This window comes from Agelaius phoeniceus, chromosome 2, assembly GCF_051311805.1.
Source record: "Agelaius phoeniceus isolate bAgePho1 chromosome 2, bAgePho1.hap1, whole genome shotgun sequence".
NCBI classification, from domain to species: domain Eukaryota; kingdom Metazoa; phylum Chordata; class Aves; order Passeriformes; family Icteridae; genus Agelaius; species Agelaius phoeniceus.
Window position 1 is genome coordinate 49,929,250 of NC_135266.1, and position 19,143 is coordinate 49,948,392.

The window sequence follows — 19,143 nt, forward strand, 5'->3', positions numbered from 1 at the left end:
AAGGACTAGTCAAAGGGAAATGAAACACCACAGGCTAATGATATGCAAAAACGACAAAAAACATGTAAGTTTTGATACATTGGTATTGAGATGTTAATATGATTTTTCTTAATGAGTACTGCTCTGCCAGATACGGTAAATCACAAACCTGGTGTTTCTTCTTAGCCAACTTACAACATATAATAAAAAATAACAAAAAAACACATGGCAAAATTACCAAGGCTGTTCAGTGAGGATGACTTAATGAGCACAGAATTATTATTTATTGTTTCTTATTGCTACTTCTCTGTCAGTGAGCATTTAAGTAGCAGATATTTTCATCCAGAGCTCCTGGTCTCTGGGGGAGTGAACTGAAATCTCTCATCCTCTCAAACACTAGGAAGTCCTAGATTCTAATGTGCTGGCTCAAATGAATGTCTAACATCTTCCATTGTAACTGGGCTTTAGCAATAAGTGTTGGTCTCTCAACAGCACCAAATTTGTAATGTTAAAATTTTGCCAATACTTTTTTCACCCCGTTGTACCATTTTTTACTGGTGAAGCATAGAGTTAATAATTATTGTTTCACTAGGACATGTCATCAGCAAGAGACACACACCAGAAAAATTATCAATAACTAAAGATTTATTAGAGTTACTGACATTAATTAATAAGATATTCATAAAATTAACAAAAAAAAATCTGCTGTCTCATGTCTCCATTGCATAATCAGTCTGAACATTCTTTAAGCCAGACAACATACTCAGCTGCAGGCCCAGTGCTTTAAATTACACAGACATCCATACCTCCTGCTTCTCCTGTGAAATGTGCAATCAAGGAGAGAGAGTTTGACTGGGACAGCTACTCACCAGTCTATTATTAACCTATGGCTTTAATACTTTGCATGCTTTTAAGCTCTTGCCTAGGTCCAGCAACCTTCAAACACTAACTCTGTCATGTCCAGGAAGTCCACTTAAACTGAGATGTAAGGAAGAAAAATCTGTTCTGAATAAACCATAATCTAAAGCATCTCATGACAGAGACTAGTAGTCAATACCTTTGTCTGTCCAGTAAGCTACTGAACTATTGATTATTTCAGACAACATATTATAAGAAAGCATGAATTCTTCTTTCAGTTTCAATAGTTATATTCTCTCCAAAAGGAAAAAACAAAAGGTTTCACTGTAGTCTCAAAGGAAGGAGTGTGACTGACATAGTGTAGATATCTAGAAATCTGAGCTGTTCATTCCAGGTTCCTTTGCAAACCATGGAAGTAAAGATGTACATTGATTAATGTCACAGTAAAATAGATGTTTGCAATCTGACCAATTGAATTGCTTCCTACAAATGCCTGCTTCTCTCTATAGGATAGAATAAATCAAGGAACTCAGAAACAGAAATCTACACTGTAGATGTATAAATTTAGGCAAGATGAATCGATCCAAAGTGTTTTGATAGTCAGTTTAATAAAAGTAGGAAAGATAAATACAACATATTGTCATGCAAAATAGGTGTTTGATTGCAACTATTAAGTGTGCACTTCTTAAAAAATGGTGATTAAATAGTTACCAGAATTGCAAACATGGAGTGGGGTAGTTCTTAAAACCCTCTAGCAATTTTTGTCCAGATTGCTTCTGCAGTAGTAGAGATGCATTTTCCAAAAATTATTTGTTCCATCTCAAACTTATCGTTTAAGTTATTTAGGAAGAACCTTTCTCTGGAGTTTGATGTCTCCCCTTGAAGGTGCAATACGAACCTACTTCCCTCTGCATGAAAAACAGTCATTTAAACTGAATTACTGACTTCTAAATGGCTAATCTTGATGAGGAGAATCCCATTCATGCTATATTAAGCAAGCAGGTCTTTATATTGGAGGAAAAGAGAATACAGCCCCTTCAAATCAAATATATAGGAATGTCCTGGCATTCAGAACATTTCAATCAATTATCACTGATTTTACTTAAAATTTAGTGGTTTCACAGATCTGATAAATATACTGACCAATATCTTGTTTTGCTTCCTACAATGTGTGTATGAAAATGCATCTAAATTCTCATTAAAATAATTCTTTTAATAACCATGCAGTAGGACTTTGTTCAGAGAATTCCCAGCAGTAAAAATGAATAACTTCCCACAGTATTTTGAATTAACAGGCCAATACAGTTAACTTAACATTAGTAATTTCTTCATCATACATTCTGTGTGTCAAAATTAGTAGATCCATTTTTCTGCAAAAGAAAAAAGATTGGTCAGACATGCCAAGCAAATGATTATGCTCTAAGTGTCCTACAAGGAAACTTCAGGTTTTTTTTTTCTTTTTTAGAATGTCTACTGAAGTCTGTCTGTCTTGTAACTTGATGAAATAGGATATGCCAATTTATTGTGCTTAATATAGAGATCCTTGCTATGTCTTTATACAGTTTTATAACTGTTACTATGCTTTATTAATTTTCTGATCTGATTATTTGCAAAATTCCCCATTCCCATCAGATTTTGCAATGAGTTAATAACAAAAGTACTCTAAGAAAACAAGTTTTTATTATAATTTTAGTTAACATGATCTTATCTCAGAATTACATAGTTGAACCCCGCTTGTCAGAGTATTTCATCTACATCTCTGTTTGTATTAATTTGGTACAGAGGTGCTGACTTTTAGTATTATGAAATAATAATTGCCATGAAGAGAGAAGACTTAAAATCTATCAACTTCTAGAAAAATTAATAAAACAAAACGTTTACTTGTCCCTGCCTTGAACATTTTTTTACTCACTTTGCTCCTCACAAAGGTAAGAATCATAATCACGTGTAATATCTTCATTATAATATCATAGATTTTGTATCTTCTCTGATCACAATTACTCCACTAGGTGAAAATACCTCTTCACTCTGGCTTATTTGTTTCAGTAGAACAATCTGATTCTCAGATGGCCTTGTAATTTATTCTCACTTCCAGGGCAAGATGCCATTGCTCCCCTCTAGGTGTCTCTATTGATTGCACAGGTACAACTCTACAGAGAGACTTGAAGAGATGAACTTGCAGTGCGACCAAGATCTCCCTCACAGATGCAGAATAATTGTGTCTAGAACCTGGGGTTGGATATCATCCTAAGCACCCAGACTTACTGAAGTAGATCTTTGGAAAGGTTTAAGTACACACAAATGGTCAAAAGCAACAGCTGTGTTGTCATATATTGAAGTCTTTTGAATGAAGTTCACTAAATGGTTTTTCCCACCTTCAGTATTATACATCTTGTGCCTTACCTTTAACTTTGGAATAACAAGGCTCACAGTGCACAGTTTTTTTGTAAATCCAAATGCTGTCTCCTGCTTTTAGATCTTCCAGAGGTCTCTTACATACTTCACACTTCAACACACAAGTCAAAGAATTAAGAAAAATTGAAATGAAACATTTCTCTAATACTCTTACCCAGCATGCTTTCCTTTAGGAAACAAACAAACCCAGACTAGAATAGGAGTATAATATAAAAATGAACTCTGAAATAGTAGTTTCAGAAAACAAGAAGTTAGATATCTGACTATGTCGCTTTTGGATATCTAAAAATCAGATACCAGTGTCTCAACTTGTTGCCTAGGTATTCATTACACTCAACAACCCTGTCCCTCCTCCAGACATTTCCAAAGAGTATTTTTACTTTCTCTGTCTTAGCTTAGGTGTTTATCCTGCAATAAGATGAATCACCATTTTGAGATCCTTTTACTTCTTCACTGAATAAAGGGAGAATGATCACACATCTAACACATCTAACTCAGAGTAGATCTTTAAGAATCTAGATCTGCTTATTTCAAAATATCTTATGACACTTTATCTTAACAGTTAACTATGTTTCCCATTCTTGCAGTATCTGGACACTGCTTTCACAAACATCTCAAAAAAGGTAATTTTTTGAGATAGAGAAGCATTTCCCATGTTTCACATATGAAAATGCACAGATACACACACAGGCCGACTTACCAAGATCACAGACAGGTAAAGCCTACAGTGGATCAAGAAGCATGGTAATTTGATACAGAAATTAGGATCTTGATACCCAGATAATTTTACTTATTTATTTAAATCTGATGAAAGAACAGTAAATTCTGGGTTCTTTGCATATTTTATCCACTGATAAGTGAAAATCAGCATTAGTATTAAGGTGCTATTAAAACAAACTGCTGTCTTCACTGATTTTATATTTCTTTGTTTAAATCAGCAAAAGGGTGGACATGTGTTTAAAGCTCTGATCACCAATATTAGCTAGAATTTTTACACAGAGGAAAAAAAATCTAAAATTTGGGTTATTTAATAATGGGCTTTTGGTATATACCTTTACAAGGAAATGAAGATGGTGTACTGCTGTCAGCTATGTGCAAATCTCTAATGGATACAGGGTATTTGTTAGGAAATAAATGAATATTAATTATAAGAAATTGCACTACTTAGCTAAATATATACCTACAAGCATGAACCACAAACCTACATCAATTGTTTAAATTTTTTTGCCAACGCTTTCATAAGTTTGTAGTTATACAAAAATTAAGCTGAATATTCCTGGCCAGATAGGTCCCCATTTGATAATAGGTAACAAAAAAATAGTTTAAAAAATAAACATAAGTATTTAACAGATAATATAGACACTACCAACATGTAAATACTCCAAATGAAAAGCCCATTCTTCTTTATATGGGTTGATCTGTCTAAAAAGAATGGAAGCAGACCAGAACTTATATTTACTTGCAATAACAGTATTGAGGACATATTACATAGTAGTTCCCATGGAAGAAAATGCCTTTCTGGTGCTCAGAGAGCTCAAAATGTCCACAGTAAACAAAAAGCACATGAAGCTTCACACATGTGAAGTGCAACCTTACTGCTGTATTCTGATTTGTGTTACTTTTCATGTAGTAAATAGGGACTGCTGTCAGAAGCAGAAGTAAAAGCTGTGCAGGACTGGGCAGAAATATGAGCTGTGCTAATGCAGTGACTTTGCTGAGTATTGTTAGTTAGAACAACAAACTCTGTGTGTGGATGCAAGCAGAAATAAGACAAATGAGGCAGAAAGAAAACAGACTATGGGACTGAGCACTGCCAGGCACCCCCTGAGAAAAGTTAAAGAGTGAATTTTAGGCTAAGGCCGAGGGCTTGGAATTACAAACAAAAGAGAAATTTCTTCTGTGCTTTCATTCTTAATGCAAATAAGAACAAATTACCTACTTTTTAATAACTAAGACTGTTTTAGATGTCAATCAAGAGCAACTAAAAAACTTCATTAAAAACTGAATAAAATTTTACAACATGAAGAAAGTATAAGTTGATATAATTCACTGTATCGGACTTGAAGTGAAGGCTTATAAATGTGTAGGACTTTAAGAATACATTCAGCTGCATCCTTTATCCTTCTTGTGGTTGCAAGGGAGGAGAGTAGAGGGAGAAGGAGAGAGGGAGATAGAAAGAAAAAGAAAGGGATTGTGTAGGGAAGAGAGGCAAACAGAGAGATTAGTATTTCCTACATTAATCTACTCCTCCAGTCTCAAGACTTCTTATTCTCACAGGTGTAGAATGCCTAAGGCCTAAGTAAGCTCTTATTATATGTGTACTATAATGCAGGTATTACAATCAAATTTCATTTCTTGATAGCAGGTGAAATCTTCTTACCTTGAAGCAAGTCGAATGACAGTGAATTTGCAAGGCATCTAAGATCATTTTGGCATCTATGCCCAAGGGCTTCCTGCAGTATGTACATATATCTTTTCCAATTATACTCCTGTGTATATAATATAACATCAGCTGTCAGAAAAAGAGCTGCAATTGAAATCTCAAGCAGAAAATTGATAAGGCTAGCACACTGCGTGGGGAAGACATTTGTGTACTGTACAGTGGCCATAATGGGAAAATGTCATTTGTGTATTCTCTCCATTCCAGTTGATAGGTGTCATACATGTGCTCCTGTGATGGGCAAATTGCTGAGCACAATTGTCAAGTTACAAAAATACCTTGGTAGATAGAATGGTCTTCTCTGGTAAACTGAATTAAGCTGCTTAATGTTTGGGAGCATGTATACTAAACAGGGATAAGGTGGAGGGGAATTATTTTAATGTTTTAATCTCAAAAGTAATCTGGTAGTTGAATTCAATGTCCCATAATTTGATCAGTCTGATCCACAGAAATCTCTGTGATGCAGAAGTGCCTGAAAACTTTTTTGACTTTCTGCACTGTGGACAGAACTCATACCTTCTTGGCAATTATAGCAAATTAATGTATGAACAGCCTACAGGGTATTTGTGACAAAAACATTTTAAAAAATTTTCTCAGCTCTTGGTGCACTCCTATGTGACATCACTCTGTACTTTATCTAGAAACAACTGTTGGTTTGTTTTAGCATTACTAAATCAATGGCTCTTGCTCCTTGCCTGTCAGTGACAAACTGCTGTACTAATATTTAATCATCCCCAGAGTTCCTTATCCTTAGTTGGAAAGGATACAAGTTTTTCTGATTAGGTAGTTCCACGTAGTAGGGCTGTCCAAATGGAATTGAAAATTGTGGGTCCTTTTAACTTCTTTTTCCCCATGAGGTAGGTTATTACAGATTGAGCAAATATCCTTCTTATATTTGGGAATGCCTTACTGCTGTGAAAAGATAGTTTTCAACAGCTCACCACTGTCACATGAACCTATTCCTCCATGCTTGTACATAAATTTGGTCATTACCATTCTCACAAAGGAAGGAAATTTTGCAGAGTAAGCGGCTGCCTGAGATAGAAACCTACAGAATCGCAAAGCCCACTCTGTCACTTAAAGCATTGGCTCTCGTTTCTATAGATATTTTCAAATGTCAGCTGTGACAAGCCTAACATAATATTAGGCTGCTGAACTGTGGTAATGATTTGATGGCAAGATCTCACTGAAAGAGAGCTTTGTATGAAAAGCTGTCTCATGATGGTGACTTCCAGGGCTCTCTTTTGTCTGAAGACTTGAATGCTTATGTAAATGTCTGTGTCCTTTGCTACTCTACGATGTTATTAATGTGTACTTACCGATCAGAAGTAGAATAAACAGTTTTGATAGTATTTCCAGTTATATTTTTTTCATAGGCACCAAGTGATGATTTGCTGTGAAGCAAAAAGTACATAGTTATCACTAAACAGTACTACATTTTTAAAGGCTTCACTACATGAATGATAATATGCAAAATAAACTAAAACAACATGCTTGTAAAAAAACATACTTGGTGATGAGTTCTTTTTCTGTTTTTTTCACAACCATCAAGAATAATATATCAAATGAAAAATGTAAATTAGTAATATAGTAATATTTTTAATATAGTGTCCTTAGACTGTGTTCTATTTTTGAATGATTCTTCAGTCCTTCAGAATTAAATCCATGAGTCCACTGAGCAAAATTTACATAACAGTATTGGGTTTCCTGTGTTGATATCTCAACCTAAATGTACATATCAGAGAATGGTGAAAGACTACATTTTTTCATTTTCCTCTTCTTCTTTCACTTGTCCTCAAAGAGCTGTCAAACAGCCAAACAAAATTACAATATGTCCCTAGAATTAGAGTGAGAGTCTTTATAATACAGGCTTTTCAGTGTATGATTTGTGTTCACTACAGTAAATGTATTGTTCCTTATATCAGAGTAGAAAGGAATATACTGAATTTAATTATCAGGGAATAAAATCTTCCATTTTTAATACTCCCATTTCCAAGTTAGTTAAATGTCAGTTTTGTTTCCATGGAAGGGATGAACATGTATGTGACAGTTGAAGAAGTTATCTTGCCATATGCGTTTTGAAGATTTCTGAATTGATTCATTTATCCTATTCTCTGTAAATTCTTAAGGCATATAGTAATTGTTACATGTTTCATATCACTCCTGAATAATGCTCTGTAACATTAGGAGCAACTGTTTATAATCATGTGTGTTTACCAAATGTTGATTTTTTTTTCCAGGAAATACGACAGATTGATAACATGTGTGTGTAAGGTTTTATGAAGCTCAGATACTCTTTTCTACATACATGTATTTTGTAAAGTACATATATCTTATTTGATTTCTGTGCAGCACCAGAAATGTATTTAAATTGCAGTTACAGATAAGGTGAAATGATAAATGTTTTATTTATATTTCATAGACTATAACATAGAAATAACAATGGGCTTGTTATTTAATCAGAATGTAACAAACCTGGGTTTGCTCACCACAGAGGAATTATCTCCTCACATGAACACCTAGAGCTCCATTTACATTTCAGGTGAGATGAAAGTAAGCTTACTAAGTAGGAATGCAAACTAAAGTGATCACCTTTTGAAAGAGTTTCTCTGACTGAGAAATTCTCTTGACCAAGAATGTGCACAACACATGTCACAAGGTGCAGTAAATTGATAGTGCAGTTGCCTAAAGTTTCTTGCTACAGTGAAAAGTGGCAAAGGAATATGATTTATTTGTTCCTGTAAAGTATGAGTCTATGTTTGTTATTTTTGTTGTTAAGCTTATTTTTTCCCAAATCTTCCATTCCACTTGTATTTAACTGTGAAATCTTGGGGAAAGTGAGTACTGTGCATTGGACACTCGACATAATATGGGCATTTACATGCTGCATGCCTGAAAGCAACATTATCTTACAGGAAATCAAGTGTCCTAGTGTAGAGAACAGCAGCCCTTGGATTTTACTAATTGTATTATGGTTTAAATACACAAAAATATATATAATCACAGCTTAGGTAGGAAACCTCAACTGGAGTATGTAAAATAAAAAATGCTGAAGCTACAGCAAAAATATTTCCAAAGCATCAGTTTCTAACCTTGTCAACTGAAAATGTAAAGAAACTCAGAACATTTAAATAAATGCATAGTCTGACAGCTTGACGAGACACCAAGTGAAAAGTGAGTCCCAGTGTAGCCTGAGAATTGTGCATCTGATCACGTCCCTTCTTTCAGTTCATATCAGTTGCTCCTTTACTTGCTATGGTGTGACTTGTTCATGCAGCAAACTACTCAACAAAAAATACTCTGTAGAACCTATTGCATAACACCTGAAAGAATAACCTACAAAGACCATTCATTTAATAAGTTTTCATGAATTAAAATGGGATTAGAGGTTCAGGTAGAGGGTATAAAGTCTATCAAGTGTAAGGTAACATTGCATATTGCAGCACATTCTTTGCCCTGTCATTCTTCTATTACTGATCTCTATTTTAACTTTCAAAGATAATCAGAATATTACAACTCAAAGCCGTTATGTGCACAAAATTCTGAAAAATGCTAATTAATTTTTCTGTTGAATATTAATTTTTAATCTTAAATTGTAGGCTGTTTAGCTTTGCTTTTATTCTCAGCCAATTTATGGGTCTGTCCTTCAAGGTCATGCAGAATTTTCAGAATACACAGATTTCAACTGTATTTCAACTGCAGATGTAAGAATATGAGGGAATAAAGATCCTGTGCCCATTCATATCTACAGCAAGGATCAGGTGTGCATAAGGTTAAGGATGGGGACATTGACCATAATTCCTATTAAGTATCAGACTGTGACCTTTTACTTTCCCTGTCAGCAAGGCTCAATAGATTTCTCCTCTCCCTGCTGAGTCATCGACCATGGCTCAGGCAGTTTGCAACTATTATACAGCAATACAAACCTATAGGTTATGTCTTTAAACAATCCTTCCTACCTAAATAATTAATCCATATAGATGGGTAGATTGATACTGAAGAGAGGTTTTCTTAATCCAAAAAGGTCTTTCACTCAAGAACTATATATCTTATACTTTTTTGTTGTCATATTTTGTGAAAACAACTTTGACCATGAAAAACAAGATAATGTTTCCTTTTATTTCAATTATTTCCCGATACCAATAGACATGGTATACAGGTAGCTCTATTGAATATCCCTACATCACATTTTTCACTCAGATTTGCAATGTGTGGTTTTGTAGAGGCAGAATCCAGCTAGAGCATGAATACTGCAAGAGAAATGTTTTTTGAAATAGTTTGTTCTTGGTCAGAAAGTCAGAATCCCATGCCACAGTGTCAGTGGCATTGGGTTGGGTTGATGCTATGTGGGTTTAGATTCATCCCATATAGGTGTAGGAAGTTAAAAGGGCACTTTAAGGGAAGAGGTAATGTCTTCCTTACAGTCTCATAAAGGAAAAGTTCATAAGAAATAAGAGCATTCAAGAAATGCCTTTCCTCTATTGATTAGATAAGAATTCTGGCTTAGCTGCCCTCCTAAATTTTATGTTTCAGCTCTCTCTCTAGAGCTACATAGGGTGTGTCTTGTTCTCCTCACTCTGTGCATTTGAGTTAGGATTTGTGACCTTCTGTGCCTGGGATCCGGGAAGTAGATTTGGAAAGTGGCTGCCATGATTCCAGAGACCAATGAGAGCCTTCTAAGAATTCCTGGAATTTCTTGCTTTTTATGGATTATTTATGAAAAAAGCTTTTTATGAATTATTTTCAAGAAATGGCACTTTAGCCATTACAGTACCCAATTAATTTTCCACAGTACCTGGTCTTTCTTTCATTGTCACTAGAGTACTTTATTTCTGGGAGATTATTTCGAGCCCTTGGAGGATTTTCATAAGCTTTCTCAATTATCCTAAAATAAAAAAGAAACCACACAACAAGAAAATAAACAATTTTTAGAAATCTTTTTCAGCTACACAGTTTTAATTTACACTTACAGTCATTAATGCAGAAGCTTGGACTAGAAAAAGCAGGTAAAATAAATTTAGCTTATTTTGGTCAAATAATTGCTGGTGAAAAATAATACAGTCACTGACCTATAATTTTTAGTCCTCCTTTATGCTGATATATTCATATATATTCATATTGGAAACTTCATCTAACTTTAATTGAACTCTAGTTTTCTCAAAGTGCCCACTGGGGTTTTCAGCTGTGCAATAATTCTCAGTTGTTAATAGCATCCCACATTTTCTTGTCAGTATTCCATAATGTTTTATTCTTAGGCTTTTAGTTCTGAATTTTCTTTTTTGGATGTACTACTGTTACATTTTAATTAGAAATGACTAAATAAATGTGGATACGTAGACTAATTTCAAAAAGCAGGACTATGATTGAAACAAGAGAAACCTCTTCTCAGTTTTCCCTGCCACAAAACATGCCAGGCAAACAAACATAAAAATAGACCTTGTCATACAAATTATGGGATATCAGGAATAAGTGCTAATAATGTTTCTGATGATTTTACAAGGCAGCTCAGACAAAGGCTGCCCTTGTTTGGTTCTGCCAAAGGTTATATTCGGGAACAACGTGCTCATTATCTGCCTTAACTCTGGATGTGTGGGCTGCAGCTTGATTATTTCAGTGAGCTTGCCAAGGACAGAGGCTCTGCTGAGCGACCCTCACTCAGTGCTCATGGTGCTTTATATGCAGAGCGGGGCTGCAGGAAGCAGCACCTCCTTTGTGCCCAACTCCTGATGGGGCAGGCCCCTGCCAGAACTGAAAGAGAAACTCATTCACTGGAGATGCTCAGTATATGCTTCCCTGGTCAGACTGTCCAGTGGAACTGCTGGGATAAAAATATTTTCTATTAAAAAATAGAAAAACTGCCTATCTATACAGATAACTACATTCTCCCTCTTCATGTGGATATACAACAAAATGGAAGACTCAAAAAAGACACCATCAGAATGGTGCCTAAAACATACTACTAATCTCACTTTAATTGTCCAAAATGGATCCTAGATTTTGTAAATAATGAAATCTAGTAGCAGTTAAGCTTTTATACTAGGAATGCATTTTCTTTTAGTTGTTTGAGATGCCAGCAGCTGAATTCACAAAACACTTAGATAAGCACAAAAATACTAAGGAGGATCTTGTCACTAGTCATTTTCATTCTCCACAAGAGATTACAGGTTTGACTCATTGCTTATCAAAATACGTGCAGCTTTATTGTCATATTTGGTTAATCAGGCACATTTTAGAAATAATACAGATATGTTATACTGGGCAAATTCTGTCTGCTTGTTATGGGAATTCATATTTTCTGATTCTACTAAACAGCTATAAGTCTTGATATTTGATCATTAAACTTTAGAGGGAATTATGCATTGATTCTCACCACTTTTTACTTTGGCCATCAGCAGACTTTACTTCAGTGTGATCCCCAAGGTCCTCATCTCTGAAAGTGAGAAAGACCTCAGAATTAATAGAAGTATTTTATTTAACCTAAACATATTAAATGGTCTAAATTATTTATGCTGAAGAAGAAAAAAAAGCTATGTGCATTTCCCAGGTAAGACTCCTGACTACAATGAGTGAGTTATCTGTTCAGGTTATGATATTTTTCAGTTTCTTTCCAATGTGACACTGCAAAAGAATTACAAATGGCTCAGAAATGTCAAGTCCATTATAGTATTGTAGGATAATTCAGGTTGGAATTCAGGGACTTCAGGACCTCTTTGGTCCAACCTTCTTCTCAAAGCAGAGGCAGCACTGAGGCCAGACCAGGCTGCTCAAGTATTTGTCTAGTTGGATCATGAAAACCTTCAAGGAGAGAGATGGCACCATCTCTCCAAGCAAGCTGCTCCAGTGCTGGACAGCTATGCCTGCAGCCAGTCAGAATGTCTCATGTTTCAGCACATGGCCACTGTGTCACATCGTGGTGCCACCCTACTGGTGAAGGTCCTGCCTACATCTTCCAAACTGACTGTGGCTCTGTCACTTTCACTTGGTAAGTGACTTTCATTCAGTTCATGCATCAGTACCATGAGCTATGGAAATGGCTATCAAAGTGTGTCCCTTGCTTTGTTATCATATCCAGTCCAAATCTCTCTTCCAACTGCTGTTAGCTAGGGTTATGTACAATCTCTAGGTCCATATGGTCACATTTATACCAGTAATTCACCTATCATTGGCTGTGAAAAAGCTGATTTAATATAATAAATTTCATGTATTAACATACGTCAGGTATATAAAATATAATTTTACATTCATATTGGATAGTAAATGCTCTATAATAAAAATATGACCCATTGACAAATAGTTTAAGTTTGAAAAAAGGTCACTGTTGTCCTCATTTGAAAACAAATAAAAATCTAATTGTTTTTACTGAACAGAACCTATTAATACTAATATTAAATCCACAACAAATATTTTATAAGTATATAAGAGGCAGATTATGACAGGCTTACCTCTTATTTTTGTGATCAGCAGTATTTTTTTCAGTCAAAGCTGAAAGGTTTTTTTCTCTGAAAAAAAAACCCCAAATAGAACTGTTAAGATATTCCCTCTATCTAGGAAGGGACAAAGTGTCATAAAAGAAAGAAATATATATGCACACATTTAAAAGAAAAAAAGTAAACTTTTAGTTAATTTTATGTTAAAATTTTGCAAAAATGAGTGTTCTTCAAAAAAATATGTTTGTAATTTTCCCCTAGAAAGGTAAAGTTCTGTACTATTTATTTATAAAAATTATTATCTAGTACATCCAAGAAAATAAAAATACTTTTTAAAATTGTATTAATTCCATAGTTTAAGATTGTTCTTTGCCAGTGAAGACAGTGAAGAAGAAACATGAAGTTTCAAAGAATTTATCATTAATTTACAGATTTCAAGTAGCTTAATTCATGTTTGCATCATTTATTTGCAAAAATAAATTTTTATTTAAATTAAGACACTTCAGCTTCTGAAGATAAAACCTAAATATATGGCCACATGTCCAAAATTTCACTCCTGGAATGACAAGAAATTACCTCTGTGTGTCATCATGGTCAACAATTAAAGCACTGATCATGTCTGTATTTATATTGAAAATGTTAGTATCTGAACACTTGCATATTTTACACATAAGGAAACCTTTTATTTGATTTCTAAATGCAATTAAATTAGAGGCTAGGGGTTTTTTTATTTTCTTTACTATTTTAAAGTGTTCCATGGATTCAGGAATGGAATGACTTATGAAAATATTGTAAGAAAAACCCCATGGTTCTCTTTGGGTAGAAGGAGAGAGCAAAACAGAAGGCCAAGCTAGCTCTGCGAAACTCCTAATTTGGTCACTTCAATTCATGATAGGCTGAAAACTTTGGATACTACTAAAATTCAGTTGTGTCTCAAAGCCTTGGACTCTATCCTAATAAATTCTCAATGAATTTATTTGGGTATCTTTTTTAAAAAATATCTTTTAAAAAATACCCAACTTAGAGTTTAGAATTAAATGTATATCTGTGTGTATGCCTATGTGTGCATACATGTAAGATTGTCTACCATAAAATAGATGATCACAGGTTAGCAACATTTATCTGCTGTTACTGTTTAGAACATGGTTCTTGAAATTATTTGTAGAGTATCAGTGCTCAATGTGACAAATATTACACAGCTCTCACTAGCACAGTACTCCATCAGTTCCTCCCTTTCTCTGTGCTGAAGGGCTGCTTGCAGATCTCCAGAAAATTGGCTTGAAACTCTGTGAACTGACACACTGTTCAAAAAAGAAAGTTCAAGCTGTTCTCTATTGATCACTTCCCTTGCTGATTGAAATGCATTGTTGCCCCTGGGCAACGCTTACCATCCTTGAGTTCTCCAATATTTTGCTTACTGCCCCTTCTCTAACCACATCAAAATATTTCAGTGATAGTTCAATGTGGAAACATGTGAGGCATGTATGGAAGCTTGCCTTAGGTAGTACTTGTTCTGCTGACTGTGCACATGCCAGTGAATTAATCTGTATTTCTATATTCATTTTTCTGTATAAGGAATGCTACTTATCAATCTATAGACAATTTAAAGGTTAGCAACATTACCTTTCCTGACATTCTTATAGTTGCAAACTACTCACTGCCTTAGAAATGTATGAACTTTGAACACTTACTCTTTGTCACTTGTGGAAGAACTTGGAATCGCTTTGCTGAGATTATTGAGGTCTTGGTTCCTTTAGAAACAGAACAAAACCCAGATCAAATCATAATTAGTATAGCCAGCTGTCAATTAGTCAAATGCTCATTTTAAAAAATATTATAATTGACACATTCTTTATGAACAAAAAAATTTAACAGATGACAATCATTTTAGTAATTCAAAGGTATTCATAGATACAGCAATATGCCCACCATATGTACATCCTCTTCCTGGAATAAAAAGACCAATTTATGTTTTGGAAACAAAAGGTTATATCTAGTGCTATTATCCAAATGATAATTCCTGCTGAACATGCATTGTGGACCACTTCAAAGAGTGTCTGAGCTCAAACATGCTATGATATAAGAAAAAATCTTTACCAAGTAGCACAATCAACCAAGTACTCCTGATATGGGTATGAATCATATCTTACCTAAAAAGTGATTATGGACTAAGTCTTTCTGTCTAAATAAAAAAAAACCAATCAAGTCCTTTTATCTATTTGGTAGGCTATCTTGACCACCTTCTTCCCAAGTAAACTCTCCCTTCTCATAAGAAATGTCGTATATAAAACTGAGGGGTGCTGAGATCTGGGTACACCCATGATTCTTGCCCTTCCACACAGGGATAGAATTTCATTTATCATTAATATCTGATGTAAGGAGAAAAAAAATCTTCCTTGAATTACATCCTGTTGGTTAATTATTTTCCCTTTTTCAATATACTAATATTAATCATATGTTAATGTAACAAAACTATTAAAAATAGAAATGCAAATTAATGTATTTTATACTTTTTGAATTAAACTTTTAGGAGTATCGTGGCAAAACATGGACTGTTGCTTTGAGTACCTTTATTTTCCTTCAAAGTATTGCACTGGTGTTAACATTTCTGTCAAATACCTCACTTCTGTGAAAATGCATTTTCAAAAGGCAAACTCCTCTACTTGAAAATTTTCCAGCAGCTTTACCTAAAAAGCTACCATCTATAACATTAGCTCACTACAAAAAAATTATAATTTTACTCCTCAAAGGAAAGCAATGGGGAAAGAATGATGCCTTTGATGATATGACCTCCTATATAACCTGTTATATAACCTGGCAGTCAACAATGTTCCATATGTTTGTTTTCTGACTTTTCATTCTGACCTTTTCTGTCATGAAACAACATCTCCATGGAACATAAAAGTAGCCATTTCAGGTTTCCTCTTGGTCATATTTGTCAGATTTGGGGCTGCCTTTGATAGGATTATCAAGATCTCCATTTTTTTAGGAATTAAACAGTTCAGTGCAAATAGAGTCGACTGCCATTTAGCTAGAATTCCGTACCAGTCCTTAATAAACTATATACTTGTGGAAAATGTTTTTATATTATCACCGACTTAACACTTTTCAGAGTATTCCTTCAGAAGCTGAAGCCTTGCAATTATCCAAAAATATCCTTTCCTTGCTGAACCGGATGGCAAAGTGCTTCCTCACTATGTGAAGGTAGCAACACTAAAATTATAATAAGTGTAAATGAGAGCTCAGGTAGTTACTTAACTTATATTTTTGCAACTTTTATTAAAAAAAAACAACAGCCAAACCCAGCTGTGCATATGTTTGGCTTGATTAAATATGTATTATTATTCTCTTCTCTTGCATCCTCCATGTCTTTCTGTTCTTAGAGGTATTTTAAATATTCACTTCAAGTCTTCTCTAAAGTCTATTGAAGGTTTGAAGTTGCAGCAATCTCAATTATGATCTTTATGCTCTGTGCAACCTGCACATATAAGTCAGCCTCAGTATTGTATATTGACCCAAAACACAGGAAGCAGATTTGAGGCTCCTGTTCACATTCTGCTTGCAATCACAGGATTATGTGCAGTTTACTCAGCACAGTTATCAGTAACCTTTCTGCTGACTTCTGCTGCCTTTCCCAGCATGGAGCAATGGAAAAGCTGTGACAGTAGCAAAGCTGTGCCCTGCAGGCCACTGTGTCTGCACCCTCCAATGTCTGATTGTCAAAGGCATGTAAGCATTTGCAGAACCAAATCCCAATGTACTTCCAATGAGATTTTGCTCAGTAATACAGATATGTTTGAAATTTTTACTCGTGGTGTAGATGTAAAATATTACATTCACTTTTGTATGATTTTCAATTTAATAGTCTTAATAATTCCTGTGGGCTCCTCTTTCAGAATTAGATACCTTAATTGAAGCAGCCTTCCTATAAAAATATTCCAATACAATGCAGATAAAATATGCTCCCATAACAAGGCCCAAAAACTAGAACTTTCTGTGTTAATCCTTGTAAGAAATGTTAAAATATCTCAGTATTATTGTATCAAATAGTACATAATTGCATGAATAATGCTATAGAAATATATTTTAGAGCACTGGGAAGTTGTATCACCTATATATTTGTTCTTCTAGGTAGTAACTTTCTGTCAAAAGGGGTGCAGGAAATTCCTTTGAGATGAGCAGGAAAGATTCTGGCTCTAAGACATGTTCTTTTTAAGTTTTCACATGTATTTTAACACTCTTCCCACATAACTTCACATTTCTTTACCTTAAATTGCTCTGTTCACTTTGCACAGAATTTTCAAAAACAGAATGACAGTTATCTAAAATAGTTCAAACTTGGCTTCTGCCTGTTTGGAAATAAGGGGAAAAAGAAATTTCCAATAATTTAAGACTTACTCCTTCAGAAAGGCATGTACTAGCCCATATTAATCCTTGGTGCAACTCGAAGGATAGATGAGTTAGTTCCCTTCTGTAATCTTTAAATCATCCTGACTTTGTAGCTGACAGCATTTTGTTATTTCCTCTCACGTTATTCTGCTCTTGTCAGTGCTTTGGGTATCCCAGTGCACTGACTGGCTTGCAAGGAAGATTTTACTTGCTATCTAGGTGAGACTACTCATGCACTCCTTGTTACCTGCAGCCTGATTCATAGAACACCAACCCTGAAGGGTCCTAATAAGAGAACAGAAACAGTTGCTGCTGCAGATTGCAGCACAAAAAACAAGCAGACTGACCTGTTCAGCTACACATTATGGCTCCTATGAAAGAGAACTTCTGTAAAAGAGAGCCTTGGAAGATAGTAATTTATTGTGCACTTCTCAAACTTTCAGCCCCAGGACACATCTTGACATGACTGCAGCAAGTATCCAGGACTGATGTCCTGCAAGTTCTTTGCCTTGAGATGGCTGGCTTAGTGCAAAGCAGAGGTCACAGGATACACAACTGCAAGGTACTGGTTCAGGTTAGTTCAGGTTATTAGCACCTGAAATTAAAGAGCTGTTATTTATAAAAAGGACAAAATGTAAGGTAGAACAAGCTGTAGGACATGGAGCATAACTCAGAATTTATCTGGTTGTGCTCAGGGCATACTTTTGCTGACTTTTTACATCTCTCTTTGCTCACACAGCTACGTCTGCTTTAGCAGTAGCACTCAGTACTATCAACCAGTGTTGATATTAGGACATAATCCAGCCTCACATTGAAAGTTCAAGTAGATTTGCATTACAGAACCTAAACAGAATTTCAGGTTAGGTTTCATTTGAGAGTTGTTACTGTGTTAAAAATCAGCAACAACTTACACCTTTTTTAATACTTCTGAAAGATGACAAGTATTAAAGTAGGAAAAAACTAAAGTATATTCATACATTAAAAAAGCTCCTTGAATCACAGTAACAGTGAAAGGCTCCTGTGAACCCTTCTCCAGGAGAAGAGTTTCCAGTTGCAAGTATAATTTTCACTTGAAAAAATGAACTATTGCTGTGTCCAAGGCTGGCTGAACTGAATTCATACTTCTTACATTTGTCAACAACTTTTTAAAACATAGATGATGATGGAAAACAGCAGCATAAAACTTCTATACAAAGCAGTTTAGACAAACTAGGGGTAATATATTTCAAATACAGTAGGTGGCTTGGAATAGATGTTGACATTTTTCATAGGTCATTCCAAAGGATGCCACCTTGAAGTATAGTATTTTCTGAGACAGCTATTAAATCCCTGTGAACATTCTGCCTAGGGTGAGTATTTTGAAATGGATGAAAATGAGGTAGGTCAGACAGCCTGCCAGGAGGAGAATATATAGTTTGCTCACAAATTTAATAGGATGAAATATTTTAATAAAGACTCAGGATATGGCTGGAAGTTTTTAGGAGCACCTAACTCAGGACAACTAATATCCATTTTTGCATTCTACATAAAAATACTTAGAATGGCAGTACAGAAGATTTTGTATTGCATATGGTACAAAAGGCTCCCAAGTACTGAAGAAAACAAATTAATTTATTATAAAATAGAAACATTAAG

The 19,143-nt window shown here is 34.9% G+C and overlaps 1 protein-coding gene across 1 annotated transcript in view; it reads right to left on the bottom strand.

Annotated features, from left to right (window-relative positions):
* Positions 1 to 606: 606 nt before the first annotated feature.
* The window catches only part of SCEL (sciellin), a 68,863-nt gene continuing 50,326 nt past the window's right edge, over positions 607 to 19,143 (bottom strand). The window contains exons 12-19 of the mRNA XM_077173582.1: positions 14,811 to 14,870; positions 13,135 to 13,191; positions 12,063 to 12,122; positions 10,488 to 10,577; positions 7,012 to 7,086; positions 5,633 to 5,741; positions 3,241 to 3,343; positions 607 to 2,207 (exon numbers count right to left, since the gene is read on the bottom strand). Of these exons, the coding sequence (XP_077029697.1) occupies positions 2,191 to 2,207; positions 3,241 to 3,343; positions 5,633 to 5,741; positions 7,012 to 7,086; positions 10,488 to 10,577; positions 12,063 to 12,122; positions 13,135 to 13,191; positions 14,811 to 14,870 (571 nt within the window). The 3' untranslated portion in view covers positions 607 to 2,190. The remainder of the gene's footprint in view (positions 2,208 to 3,240; positions 3,344 to 5,632; positions 5,742 to 7,011; positions 7,087 to 10,487; positions 10,578 to 12,062; positions 12,123 to 13,134; positions 13,192 to 14,810; positions 14,871 to 19,143) is intronic.